General features: G+C 36.2%; 1 protein-coding gene across 1 annotated transcript in view; it reads left to right on the forward strand.

Annotated features, from left to right (window-relative positions):
* Lrp1b (LDL receptor related protein 1B) overlaps positions 1–14,868 on the forward strand; it is a 1,950,158-nt gene that overhangs the window by 1,438,314 nt on the left and 496,976 nt on the right. Inside the window, exons 33-35 of the mRNA XM_051166335.1 lie at positions 3,106–3,246; positions 8,516–8,641; positions 11,023–11,154. Coding sequence (XP_051022292.1) covers positions 3,106–3,246; positions 8,516–8,641; positions 11,023–11,154 — 399 coding nt within the window. The remainder of the gene's footprint in view (positions 1–3,105; positions 3,247–8,515; positions 8,642–11,022; positions 11,155–14,868) is intronic.

The following is a 14,868-nucleotide window of genomic DNA, read 5'->3' on the forward strand; positions in this document are numbered from 1 at the left end:
CATGTTTTCATTTTGGAAGCTGCTAACCTGAAATTCTGGCTCAGTCAGGTATTTAAGGTTTATTCCTTCTCAAATCTCTGGTGGAGTTGAAGACCAGATAGTTTAGTCTTTCAATTAAGCTTAGTAGGTTATGGGTTAAGATATTTTTAGATCAAGACAGATGTTTTAAGTTAATAGAGATGATATATGATAGATATTGATTTTCAATTGGAAATTTAGACCCAACAAGCTAAGAAAGATATTTAGTTCAAGTTGCCAAACACAAATTGCCAAGTCAGTATGACTGTAACATTTATATAATTTCTGATTGTCTCGTGGTTCTTCCTGCTGCATGTAGTTTATTTTATTCATGTGTAATGATATAAATGTAAATGTTAAAAAGAAACATAATTAAACAAAAAACTTCCATAGTGTTAGGAAACTGAAAACTGGAACACTATCTCTTAGTTACTCATTAGCTATAATGTTGGATTATGTTCATGTTTAAATATGGAAGTAATAAAATCTGTGTTACCTGTAACGTCTTCCTCTGTAGCCTGGCAAGGCCATCCTGCCAGGGGAAGTGATCAAAGTTCAGTAGCCAGAGTACATGTCCAAATTAATCCCTACTCTCCACATTGTAGGACCCACAAGGAGACTGTGCTACTATATCTGAGCAGAGGGTCTAGGTTCACATCATACATGTTTGATGTTTCAGTCTCTGTATTGCAGTGGAGTTATCCTGTATTATGTGGCTAATGTCGGCTTATGACTGAGTTTATGTCATGCATGTCTTTCTAGGTCTGGGTTACCCCTCTAAACTATCTGGTTTTCAACCCCATCAGAAACTTCAGAAGGAATAAAATTGATTACCTGAGTATACTGGGAGCGTAGCTAAGCAGCTTCCCAAATGAGAAGATGACAGAGACAGTTTGCTGCCTGAACAATCAGTCAAAACTCTACCTAATGTTGGAGCATCTTCTTCAGCCTTCTGGCACAATATATCTGACAGGCATATTTGTGAGGCAGGAACTATTGAGGACTTGCCTACCCTGTCTTGGCAGAGTTTGGCCTTTGACTCTGCTTGCATCTAAGCTTGCCCTTTTTTAGGCAGAATTCTGTCTGTAGTAGAAACGAGGACATTTGTTTTACAGTTAAGCTTAGCTGTTTGGGGGTAAAAATGTTTTTAGGTCTAGATAGATGTTTTAAGTTAATAACGATGAGATATGATAGATATTGATTTACATTAAGAATTTTAGATGTACCAAGATAGTAAAGGCTGTGAAACACAAATAGCCAAACACTAAGAATGTAATTTTACATAATTCCTGATTGTGTCATGGTTCTTCTTGCTATAGGCTATTTATTGTATATATGTGTAATAATATAAATGTATATGTAAACAATTTTTAAAATGTTTAATCAAAATATCTATATTCATATATCTTACCCAATTTTCTATTGCTGTGAAGAGACTCCACAATCATGGTAACTGTTATAAAGAAACAGTGGTGTGGCTGGCTATAGTTTCAGAGGTTTAGTCCCTTATCATCATGGTGATAAGCACAGTGGGACACAACCAGACATGGTACTGAAGAGGTAGGTGAGTGTTTTACAACTGGATTGGCAGGAAGAAACAGCACAGGGCCTAGATTGAGTATTTGAAAACCCCAAAGCCCATCTCAAGTTCTGTACTTCCTACAAAAAGGGCACACCTTCTCCACAAGGCCACACCTCCTAGTAGAGTCACTCCCTGGATACCAAGCATTCAAATATATGAGCCTATGGGGGGCATTCTTATTCAAACCTCTGTATTCCACTCTTTGGCTTCTATAGGCATGTAGTCATATCATAATGAAAAAAATATATTTAGTACAACTTCAAAAGTTATGATCCATAGTTTATAACAGTCTGAACACTGTTTAAAAGACTGAAGTTCAGAGTCTCTTTGGAAACTCATAACAATATCTTAACTGCAAAGCCCTAAAAAATCAAAAGAAAAAGAAAATCCCATACTCACACTATGTAATGGCATAGGATATCTGTTATTATTCCAAAAGGGAGTAAAAAGATCAAAGTGAGAATATACTGGAACAAAGCAAGACCATAAAACAGCAGGACATGTCAAAATGCTCTTCAGATCTCAAACTGTTTTCAGCTTTGTTGACTGTAAGACAGTTCTCTCTTGGGCATGTTAGCAGCTCTCCTTAGAAGGTATCCAAGATCCCAAATCTGGGATCCTCAAAATCTTGGAGTCTTCAACAAAATCCAGGCTTCACTTTCACAGCTTCACACAATAGTTTCCCTGGGCATCTACACAGAGACACCTCTGACACATGCCTGGCCTCGGGAGACTTCCTTAGCTGTGGAAAGATATTCCCCAGCCCCTTTCTTATATCCTTGACTCTAAAGTCAGAACCACATGGCCAAAGTTGCCAAGTTCTTCTGCTTGCTGAGGCTGGACCATGGCACCCTCATTCAAATATATTTTACCAACTTTTTTTTTAATAGTTTTTTTCACTGCCTAATCTTGACTATTTTAGTTAGAGAGGGAGAAGCTGTAAATCACTAAAAAGGAAAGAAAGAAAGAAAGAAAGAAAGAAAGACAGAAAGAAAGAAAGAAACAAAGAAAGAAAAGGAAAGAAACAAAGAAAGAAGCCAGGCGGTGATGGCGCAAGCCTTTAATCCCAGCACTCAGGAGGCAGAGGCAGGTGGATTGCTATGAGTTTGAGGCCAGCTTGGTCTACAAAGTGTGTTCAGGACAACCAAGGCTACACAGAGAAACCCTGTCTCAAAAAACAAAAACAAATAAATAAATAAAATAAAAAATTTAAAAATTAAAAAGAAAGAGGGAGGGAAGGAGGGAGAGAGAGGGCGAGAGAAGACATAGAGTTAAAGAGAATTATGCTTTGCTATGGAAGGAGGGAGAAAACTTGAGCAACACCTCATCAGTATGTTTGGCAGAGATTTTTGTTTGTTTGTTTGTTTGTTTTTAGTACAAAATGTGATTTCAGGAGTTACTTATAAATATAACAAAGTGAATCAGAAAGTATTATGTTTCATTAACTTTTATATTAGTTTGTAAGATGACTGCTCTGAAAGAAAACAAATCTTTCTTCTATGTAGATAAGAAACTCTGGTGGGCAGACCAAAACTCAGCTCACCTGGGCACCTGTAACAAAAGAGATGGAAGAAATCCCACCATCCTGCGCAATAAGACTTCCGGAGTTGTCCACATGAAAGTGTATGACAAAGAAACACAACAAGGTATGTCCCTCTGTGGGGAGTCTGTGACACTGTTTAAGTAAGGTGCTCTCTCCTTTCCAGAGCTTTCCCAACTAAGCAATTGGCTGGTCCTATTCTAGCCTTTACCTCCAGGGGTTGGAGGGGAGTAAACTGTGCCTAATATTGAAGAAAAATTGTTTTCACCTAATATGCATAGTGACTTTTAAAACACTGGCAAGGCTGCAGTATAGGATTCTTACTTTTCCCCTTGATATTTTATTTAGTACTTGAGCAAAAACTACAGATATATGTAGTGCAGCTTTTGTAATTTTCATTTGTTTAAAAGCACAGAAATATTAGAAAAAAATATGTTTTTGTTTTAAGCCTAGGTGTGGCGATATGGGGCTGCTTTGCAGATGACTACTTAACTGGCCTTATGGTCTAGCAGAACATGATTTTTGTCAGCTTTAGATAGTTTCTGCAATTGTGTGATGTTTGGAATTCTGGGAAATTTTCAGAGAGTTTATAAATACTAAAGCCTCAATGGGGGAGTAGGTGGTTGGTTGTTTGCTATTTGTTGTTGGCCATGATATATTAAAGAGTCATGCACAAAGAAGAACCAACAACAACAAAAATAATAGATGTCCTGATGGCAAAGGTCAAATCTGCCCAAAAGCTCTACCATCCTAATCATCAGGAAGTAATCTAATGAAAATGCCATGCCCTTTCCAACCCCAACATTATTTAGGAATTTCTTTCTTTTCCTCTCTATCTCATATGTAGTGTTGAAAGGCAAAAGAAAAGAGGTGGGAAAAGGTGGAAGAAGAACCCATGAAGTAGAAAAATCCTGTTACAGATATAAGAAAAAATACCAAATAAAAATTTATATACTATGTATCTAATCCAGTGGTCTTCAAATACACCATGTTGACATAGGAATTTCGTATCTTAAAGCACAATATTGTTTGGCCCTGCACATTTGCGTTTTTGTTTCACCTGTGCAAATGGTGTCCAGTGAAATGGAGTGAAACCTAGCAGATGGTTTACAAAGGTAGAACTGTCTCAGTGCCCAGATGGCAAGTGGATTAGAGACCCAGCCAGCGCAACTGAGCACATGCAGGCCCATTCTTCATTTTTGCTGTAGGATCCATGATATTACCATAATCCTTTACTGAGAATGAAACTTGTTCTTCATATAAATATACTACTTTCTCAAATACTTCTCCGTGAACTACTTCCTTAACTCATTCTACACACACACACACACACACACACACACACACACCCCTACCTTAAATGCTCTTCACATGCTACTTCCTTATCTAAGTTTCTGCCATGAAAACCTTTACCTTCTCTTCTCACAGAAAATTTTGAAATTGAATTTGCACATTTACAAGAAAGATTTAATCAAAAGAACTTGGCATTTGTAGACCAAATCAGATAAAATTAGAAGAAGAAAGGTAGCTAAGGGGCTCTCTCTGTTTCATAAGAAAAGTACAGAATTCCAGCAGGCAGGGTTCTCTGGTGACTCCCATCGCAATCCACCTAAGCATCAGTAGACACAATAGAAACTGCAGTGGTTCCTGAAATCCCTTTCAAAGACTGAAATTTTGGTCTAGATTCCTTGCTGAGATCAAACAAAAATACATTCTTGAGAAGACAACAAATCACAGATGACCCACATGCACAAATCTTCATTTCTTCCATAGTATTTAATTTTCTCTTAAGATTTTTATTTATTCACTCCTATTTCCATTGTCACCTTTTCATTTCCTTCTTCCCTGTAGTCCCCTTCTTTCTTGCAATCTCATTTTTGCTGTCATATTATGTGAAAATTGTAAGAGAATAACGTGTTATGTGTTTCTTCCTGATTTGGGCTTATTTTGCCTACTGTGCTCATCTCTAAATGTATCATTTTTTTGGCAAAAACAAACCAAACATACAGAAACACCATTTTATTGTTCGTTATAGCTAAATAACCTTGCATTTTGTGTGTGTGTGTGTGTGTGTGTGTGTGTGTGTGTGTGTGTGTGTACTTTCTCAGCTGTTAATAGAGACATAGGCTGATTTTATGGCTTACATATCATAATAATGTTGTAAAAAATATAGGTGCGAGAATGTCTGCAGGATGTCAATTGCGAGTCATATAAAGAATACTCAGGAGCTGTATGGCTGGATCACGTGATAGTTCCATTTTTATTTTAGTTGTTGAGCCTCCATACTGAGGTACATAATAGCTAGGTTAGTGTGTATTTCACCAACAGTATATAAGAGTTCCATCCGCTGATCCTCAAAAGCGTATGGTTTTGATTGCTTAATGACTGGCATCTATTCATCATCAGAGAGGGCAATCATACACAAATATTTCCTCATTTCCAGTGATTAAAATGCAAAAGGAAAAATTAATTTACCAATGATAATTTATACAGTGATCATGAATACAAATAAGTGCTATATATACATACATGTGGGTTATGATGTCAATAAGTAGTTAAATTAAAATGTATGTGATTTTATTTCTGTGGGTAAAATATATTAAATACAATTAATTGAGAAAATACAAATTAAATTCAATCTCAATAAATTTATATGTGATTTTAAACATAAAAAAAAAGAAAAAGACTGGCATTCTTCTCCCCCAATGGCTAAGGCTAGTCAACAGGCTAAGTAAGAGTAGCCAATTGTACTTAATATGTTAATCAATATATATTAATTTTATTAGAAAATTTATGGATATTTTGTGTATTCACTTTTTGATACATTGGCCACTTTTGGCAGTTTTCAAATCACTGTATTTAATAATGGAGGTTTCCACTAGTAATTAAACAATTTTTTTTTCTACATTTCAATAAACAATATAGGCTTAGAGGAAGCAGCAATTCCAAACAAGATACCTAGAAACAAGGCTGCATTGTTCCTTCAAGACACAAACAACATACACTTTCTATGAAACTGCGTATCCGTGTTGTGGATAGTGCTTCTGATAGAAATTTCAGGAGAATGTGATTCTTGATTCTGCATTTGTTAGCCACACTTCAGCCTTCTGGAAGATTTGACCCTATAGGTGCCACTGAGCAACATATGCACCGCAAAAGTGTCCAAGGAGAACCCTACCTCTTAGACTACACTGTTCTCACTGGAAAATGCTGATAAAAGCATCTGTTCAAAAGACAACGCCATTAACAGAATCACTGTCGGTGGCTTGAAAGCTTCATTAGGATGAAATATGAGCAATTTCGGGCTCTTTAAGGTGTTAACTCTATTACCTCTTTGGATTTCAAAGTACAATTAGCAGCCTCATTTATCATTTTTGATGCGGATCACTGGAGAGTTGAGGGTTTTTTAGTCAAATGGACTTTCCCTCTCCACCTGTCATTTGCGGTATGAATTGTGATCATCAATCTCACTACAAAATATTAATCCAAACTACTACTTGTAGCTTGATAACCGCTATGAAGATAACTACTTTAAAATTACCACAATTGCTCCCTTTTTGCATCTTCATATACTAAAAGGAAACATATTTAGTAAGACTGATGTCATCATTATTTTCTACGTTTTCTCTCCACAGAAGCTATATGTGAAATATATGTTGTTGTCATACAAGTGTGTTAAAATACATGAATCTTAGTTATCAGCAAATATGTATAAGCTATATTGCCTGCATTTTAGTAGCACTACACCCCAATAGTTGCAGTTTTGTTTTCTACTTTCTCGTATTTCTGCTAATATTAATATAATTTCTCATATTCTCTTTCTTTTGCATGCTCTTTCTATTCCTTGTACTGTTTCCCCTGACTTTTTCATCTCCCTCAGCATACGTGCTCTTCCCTTAAACTTTATGTCGAAATGCCACTTGCCCATTTCTTAGGCTTCAGTCGTTCGTGTTAATTGAAGAAAACCTCATCTACCGTATATATGTAGGGACTAGCATGAATTTGACATATAGCCACATGCTTTCCGTAAAAACATGCACAGCCAGTTTATAGTTAGTACAAGGTTGTTAATATAGTTGCTTTCTTGTTGGAAACATCAGAGATCTGAGCTGTCACTTTAAGTCACCTTGAGAACAAGGGGCAGCTGCCTTCACTAGTTCACATAAAAGATACACGGAATGCTTTATAACCTCCAAGTTACTTGTAAGGGATTCGATATTGCTGAGTTATGGGTAAAGAAATGAGTTGAGAATGTGCTCAATACCTTGATAAGCAATCTCCCAAATTGAGAATATTTCACCCTTCAAAAATGACAAAGATAGTGACAGATACTATTGAACAATTAAATCCTGTTCGGCTGTCTTGAATTCAGAGGTTGAGAAATGATGAAGTGCGTTGGCATTTTGAATCTCCCATGGAGTCCTATTGATACACAGCACTCTGCAGGCTATGGGAGGATCCCTGGGTTTACGGAACTTTATAGCAAAGCATGAACCCATTAAATAGCATCTTACATTATACTAAATCAATAAAAATTTAAAAAATGGGATATTTAATGAACTTACAGGGTAGGATGTAAATTACTTAACTTTGTGCTGCATATTTAATTAGCCTATTGGGCTTAATGAACTCAATAGAAGATGTGTACCTAATGTCAACTTGGGAATACCTGATTAAGATTTGTCATTGCCACCATAAAGAAAACAGAATCCACATGGTAATTAATCATGCAATCCATTGGGTGTATTTTAAATGTATTTTGAATGGAGTATGTTTGTTGGAATGCAGAAAATTATTTCTTTCTTTGAAGACGTTTAAGATGTTAAAACATATATACACACATATCCTGTCCTTTTAGAGATGGGGATACATTTGAGTCAGAAAGGAACCATTGTTGTTTTTTTTTTTTTTTTTTTTTTTTTTTTTCTGTGATCCCTGACAGCAGGGCATAATAGCATGTGCACTGAGATCCATCACTTAAGAGACTGAGGTAAGAAGGTCATGGGTTCTAAACCAGCTGAAAATTATCTAGAAAAATCAGTCTTGGAAAATAAAACACACACAAGCATACACACACACACACACACACACACACACACACACACACTAACCCAGGAATTGAAGTGTCAGTGACAGTTTTCATGAAAAAGCCAATTTCTATTTGATTTTTTATATGAGTTTCTGATACTGTTTAATTGTTTTGAAGGGCAGGATCCCATCCTAATCTTCTGCTTTATATTACTTCAAAGACTGAGAGGTCACATTCTATATAAATTAACTGTATTTAGAAACATGTATTTTAGAAACACTCATGTGATTGATACCTCCTAAGTCTCCTATGTTCTTTTTTGACATTTTTTTTCCTCTCTCTACAGGCAGCAATTCTTGCCACCTAAATAATGGTGGGTGCTCTCAGCTTTGTTTACCAACATCTGAAACTACCAGGACTTGCATGTGTACAGTAGGATATTATCTCCAGAAGAACCGCATGTCATGTCAAGGTATACACTCGCGTGAGCTTGACTGTGCCATGCTTGCTAAATACACTGATATGTGCCACAGAGATTATCTTCTTATCAATGCAGTGGTTGCATTTGTGGCTCACTAAAGACTCAGCAGAGTCTTCTTTTTATTACTAATTTCTTTATTTATTCATTTTACGTCGCAGTCATAACCCTCTTCCTCCTCTCCTTCCAGTCCCGCTCCCTCCCCATCCTCCGTCCCCTAGACCAAGTGAGCCTAAATTCAAGTTTGTCATGTCTCCCCTCATGTATTCCTTCTGTCATCTTTCTATGTCTTTCTGCCTGTCCCAACATAACAAAGGGCTTTGCTCTGTAATTGTTGAACAGTGCAGAAAACATGACCCAGGAAAGAAATGGGGAGTTCTTTTTTTCATAAATATATTAATAATTTCAGAAGGAAAGAAGTTACCTTAATTATCCCAATTGACCTAGAACAGCAGCCAAAACACAAATTGAAGTTTTTAAACTATATCTATATGCTGTTTGTGGCAAGTAGTTATTTTTTTAAGATTATTCAAAAATTCAAACCTAAGTTTGGCTGTTGCCTCTAGCAAAAGATTGCAACAACAACATACACACACATCACACACACACACACACACACACACACACTTTTTAGGGTCAGAGGAATGTGGAAGAGTACAATTTAAAACCAAAGATGATTATTTAGATTATGTTGTAAATGCTGATTACCTGGAAAGTCCAAGGCATAGTAAGTTTAGTTACATTGTTTTATTTTTACAGGCAGGTAAAGCTAGTAGATAAACAGGCTGAATTCACATTAAGGAAACAAACTGAGCACATTACTAAATAATATCAAAGCTTTTTATTGACTGTTACAAGTACTTTCAGAAAGTCTATTCCCAGAAAATAGCTACTTAGCTGTACATATAGACTTTTAATGGGTTGGAAATATTTGAAGTATCATGGTTTTTTCTTTTAAGACATTCTAATTTTCATACATTTATTTATTTCTTGGGGTGATGAAGCATTGGTATAGAGGCCAGAAGACAACTCATTGGAGGAAAACGTTCTCTCTGTAGATCCAGAGGATTGAAGCCAATCAGCACTTCCCACTAAAGCTGAAGGCCAGATTGTGTTGCCAGCCTAACACTTTGTAATTTTTAAAAACTAATTTCGACATTTTATTAAATAAAAATTTCAATCAACTTGGTAACTTCTTTATTCAACTCAAATATGCCAAAGTTGGAGTTAGGTATTGTGGTTGCTTAGGTGGAAGTACTGCGCAATTTGAATTCAGAACTTGCAACTATTTAAACAAAACACTACTGAGAACTGGAGCCTCAGATTTGTGTATTTCAGGGACAAAGTCACTTCTGGGAGAAACCTGCGTCTCTGAGGATCCTACACTCTTAATTTCACATTCTATATATGTGTTAGTTCACAAAAGGTTGCTTTCTTTAGCTATCGTTTGTAGCCAATGATAAAAACTGAGTTTTACCTTAAAAGATGCTCCAATCCCATTTGAGAAATATATAGACCAGAAATACAACTTATTTCATTTGTAATAAAATATGTGACTGGTAATTATTCTATGTTAGACTCTGTTTAAAGGATCTTGAAACACTGTGACTTACTTCCCACCCCGTACATTGATGCAGTGGATCCCTGTCACCCAATAGGATACATCATAAAACTGAGGCACAGGGACACTAGCAAATGACCAAGTTGTCTGATTAAGAGGTAATAGACACACATAAAGATAGAAACTTTATTTTAATAGTGTCTGAGTAAGTATTTTCCAATCTATTAGCAAAATTTATAAGCATTAGCTTGTGAACCTCTGGTAGCAAGATTATATCTACGTGCTTATTTTATGATGACATCATCATGATATTCAGAAATGTATTAAGGACAAAACTTAAGATCATATTCTTTGGCCAATTTGAATTTAAAGGGCTTAAGAAATGGATTGTGTCCCTTAAAAACTGTAACTGTCGACTACAACAATAACAATGGTGTAGCTGTGCAAATAAGAGCCATTATTTTCTAGTAGCAAGCACACAGTTAGATTTTAGAGAAGACAGAATGCCCTTTTTCTGTGTGGGCACACATTTTGGAAATGATCTACTTCAGAGCTCCTGCCGATGATCTTCTCGTACCAAGGGCACTGCTGACGGAGAAACTTTCAGCTGCCCCTTATCTGGCTCCTGACATGAGACCAGCGATCTATGAAGCCCTCTGGGAAATTTCAGTGTACGGCCGAGCTTCAGGGCCTTGCATTACATACCTCTCACTCACTGGATCTGGACAACCAGGGAAGCTTCATGAAGCTAAGAAATGATACTGAAGAATCCTTGTGTGAAATGTTCATTTTGAGCTCTCTTTCCTCCATTTAGGCATAGAGTCTTTTGTTATGTACTCTGTTCATGAAGGAATCCGGGGAATACCTCTTGAACCAAGTGACAAAATGGATGCTCTGATGCCTATATCAGGAACTGCATTCGCTGTGGGCATTGACTTCCATGCGGGTAAGTAGGCTTCACTCATAATCCATGTAGAGTACTCTCCTGATTCAGAAAACATCTTGGCCATATGACTTTCAATCTGTACTTGGATAGTCAAGTTGACAATGACTTAAGATGCAATTTTCAGTTTATTACTAATTATTCTAATTACATTTTGTCTGCAAAGTAAATATTTTTTTTCTAAAGAGAAACAGCCAATTTACAAGTACATTTGTATGTCATGATGGACAATTCCTTGTTTTCTTTTTTCAAATAAGTAAAATTATATTTTACTTTTATCTAGTTATAAATATAAAAATACCTCAAATAAAACATTCCAATTTATTGAATTTCTTTTCTTTCTTTCTTTCTTTCTTTCTTTCTTTCTTTCTTTCTTTCTTTTGCTTTTTAAAACAGGGTTTCTCTGTGTAACATTATCTGTCCTGGACTCACTCAGTAGACCAGGCTGGCCTCGAACACACAGAGATCCACCAGCCTCTGCCTCCCAGAGTGCTGGGATTACAGGTGCATGCCACCATGCCCAGCTTCTATTGAATTCTTAAAGGTACACTCTTATTGAAAATATTTTCATGATGAATAATCAATGGTAAGAAATTTTCTATAACTTTCAATGCAGTACGTGTGGGGAAACAGAGTTGCTTTACTTCCATGTTCTTTAGCAAACAAGGAAGGAAAGCAACCATAGACCACTGGATTGCTGTGGGTGATGCAGTTTAAACACAGGAAGTTAATGGTAAGCACTGCTGAACATATTGAAGCCAACAAGTGGGGACAGGTAACTGCTAAGGTCACATGCAACAGAATTGTTAATGGTGATACTCTCTTGTCATTTAGTATTTACTTTTCTTATTCTACACCAAGACTTTAATGTTATAATAACAAACTTGTTGTCCTCAGGTCATCTTAATTGAGTTGTATGTTTCCTGAGTTCATGATTTGGTGTTGAAATACTAACACAGATTACTAGTGTTTCTGTATTGTAAAAACTTATTTAATATCAAAGAGCTCTTATCTATAATATTAAAATAAAGAATTCTTAAAATATTAAAAATATAAAAAGCCGTGCTGGTGGTGCTTGCCTGATATCCCAGTACTCTGGAGGCAAAGGCAGGTGGATTACTGTGAGTTCAAGGCCAGCCTGGTCTACAAAGCGAGTCCAGGACAGCCAAGGCTACACAGAGAAATCCTGTCTCCAAAAAGAAAACAGAACATAACCAAAACAAATGAAAAGTAATCATAGGGTTCTAGAAATGGCTCAGTTTGTTAAGAGTACCTGTTGTTCTCGTAGAAGACACAGGTTCACTTCCAGCAACCACATAGGCTCAACACCCTTCCTAGTTCCATGTGACCTTACATCTTCTCTAACTTTTGCAAGAACCAGACACTCATGAAGTATACATATGTATAGACAAAACACCCATACACACCAAAGAAACATTTTTAATCTCTGATTATCCGCACATGGGCATTGAGTAGTAAAATTGTTTTTTGTCCCTTGATTTTTTGAAATTTTGAAGAGTATTCAGAAATGGTTCAAAGGTAACATTTCTGACTTTTATTTTTTGATGGTCTGGACCTCACTGTGTAGACCATGTTGGCATCAAACTCATAGAGCTCTGCCTGTTTCTACCCCATGAGTGTAGAGATTAAAGACATTTTTCCCCTACACCCACTACAAAGACTAATTTTCTTAAGCTATATTGGACCAAACACTTGGCATAACATAGGCAGTAATGTCCTATTATTTTAAAGAAGTATTTACTTTTTTTTTTACATGAATGTGTATGAGCTTGAATGTATGTGTGTGCATGCATGTGTGAAATATCCAAGGAAGGAGGAAGAGGGTCATGACTTCTGGCACTGCATTTGAGGTAGTTATAAGCTGCTGGATTGTGGTGCTAGAACCTGAACCCAGGTCCTCTACAAAAGAAGCAGTGCACTTAACTACTGGGCCATTTTTACAGACTCTAAAGTTCTGATATTTTTAGAAATGCTTTCTTCAAAAGGCAATTCCACCAGGAAATGTATTATTAAGCATTATGGTAATGCTGCCAAAATTATATTATAATTTTTGATCTACCATTGATCGAACCACTTCATTATTTATGGAAGATTTATTACGTTACATTGTATAATATACCCTGATTTTTAAACACATGACTTTTTCTTACAATTTTATTATATAATTCATTGAGTGAAAAACTAAGAAAATTTGAAAGCTTTCATATACACATAAAGATTTAAACTTAGTACAAGTTCTCCCATGTTAGCCTATATTTCATGTTTGAGTCTTTGGAAGACTCCTTAATTATCACTGAAAATATATGATAGATTTCCATGAAGCAGAAGTATTAAAAGTAAGTAGATATTAATATTCTGATTATGTCAATAAACAATTTTTAAAGAGTAAACTAATTAATTGTTGCTGTTAAATTCACTTTCTGAGGTTTTGTGGCCCTGAAAAGGTTAAACTTAATGATCTACGATAATCTTCTTTGTAGGCAATAACCATCACATTCGTTCAATATTCAGTAATTGTTATTATCATATTCTTAATTCAGATTGGAGTATATGTTCATCAGGAGAAGTAAAATGATTAGTTTCAGATAAAATTCTCTTTTCTCTATTATGTCAATTAGATATTTTAAAACATTATTTATTATTTGAAAGCTGTATAAATTTTTCAACACATTTTCAAAGAATCTAACTTCCTCACCTCCTTTTAACTCCTTCTAGCATCCCCAAACCCATTATCACCCCAAATTCATGTCCTCCATATTTGGTCTAATTAGTGTTGCCCATATATTCCTGGATATATGAACATCCATTGTTACTTAGACATCAACCAGCTGTCAGGTTCCTAAAAGGGAGTGACTGTTCTTCTTTTAAGAACCAACAACTTCTAATGGCTCCTCTGCAAAAGATAGAGATTTGGGAGACCCTCCCCAGTTTGTTGTTGGACTTAGTGTAGTTAACATCAGGTGTTATGAGTTGACATGGGCAGCACCCATGCCATGTCCAGAACTCCAGTTTTCACAGCTCTGCTGCTCATCTGTCAACCCTTACATTCTCTCCAACCACTGTTCTTGATGTTCCTTGGACCTTGTCTGGGGGTAGATGAGTATAGAAGATCCATCCACAACTGAGCACTTGTGGGTACAAATACCTGGGATTTTGACTGGAAATAAACTTCTGCATTAACTTCTACATACTTCAAGAAGAAGCTGAATGTTTAGCATTCCAGGAAAAATGTTTTAGAAGACCTATCACATATGTACAGTGTTAAGTCATCAGTTATTATCACTGTTCCCAGGAGGAGGTCCCAATACAACCTTTGCTTTGAAACAAGAAGGTAAAATATGCAGAGAATATTCAACCAAAGTCTAGAGGAGCCCTGGTCTAGAATAGTCAACCAAAGTCTAGAGGAGCCCTGGTCTAGAATATTCAACCAAAGTCTAGAGGAGCCCTGGTCTAGAATAGTCAACCAAAGTCTAGAAGAGCCCTGGTCTAGCACTGGAGAACTCAGATTGCAGTGACCAGTCAAATCACTTTTAAGTTCTTTGGTTCCATATCTGTCTATCTGTCTGTCTGTCTATCTATCTATCTATCTATCTATCTATCTATCCATCTATCTATCATCTCTCTATTTTAGTCTCAAAATTCTTATCTCTGAGGTATGAAGAAACACATAGTACATGTAAACATTTGACACTATAT

Source organism: Acomys russatus, chromosome 24, assembly GCF_903995435.1.
Source record: "Acomys russatus chromosome 24, mAcoRus1.1, whole genome shotgun sequence".
NCBI lineage: Eukaryota > Metazoa > Chordata > Mammalia > Rodentia > Muridae > Acomys > Acomys russatus.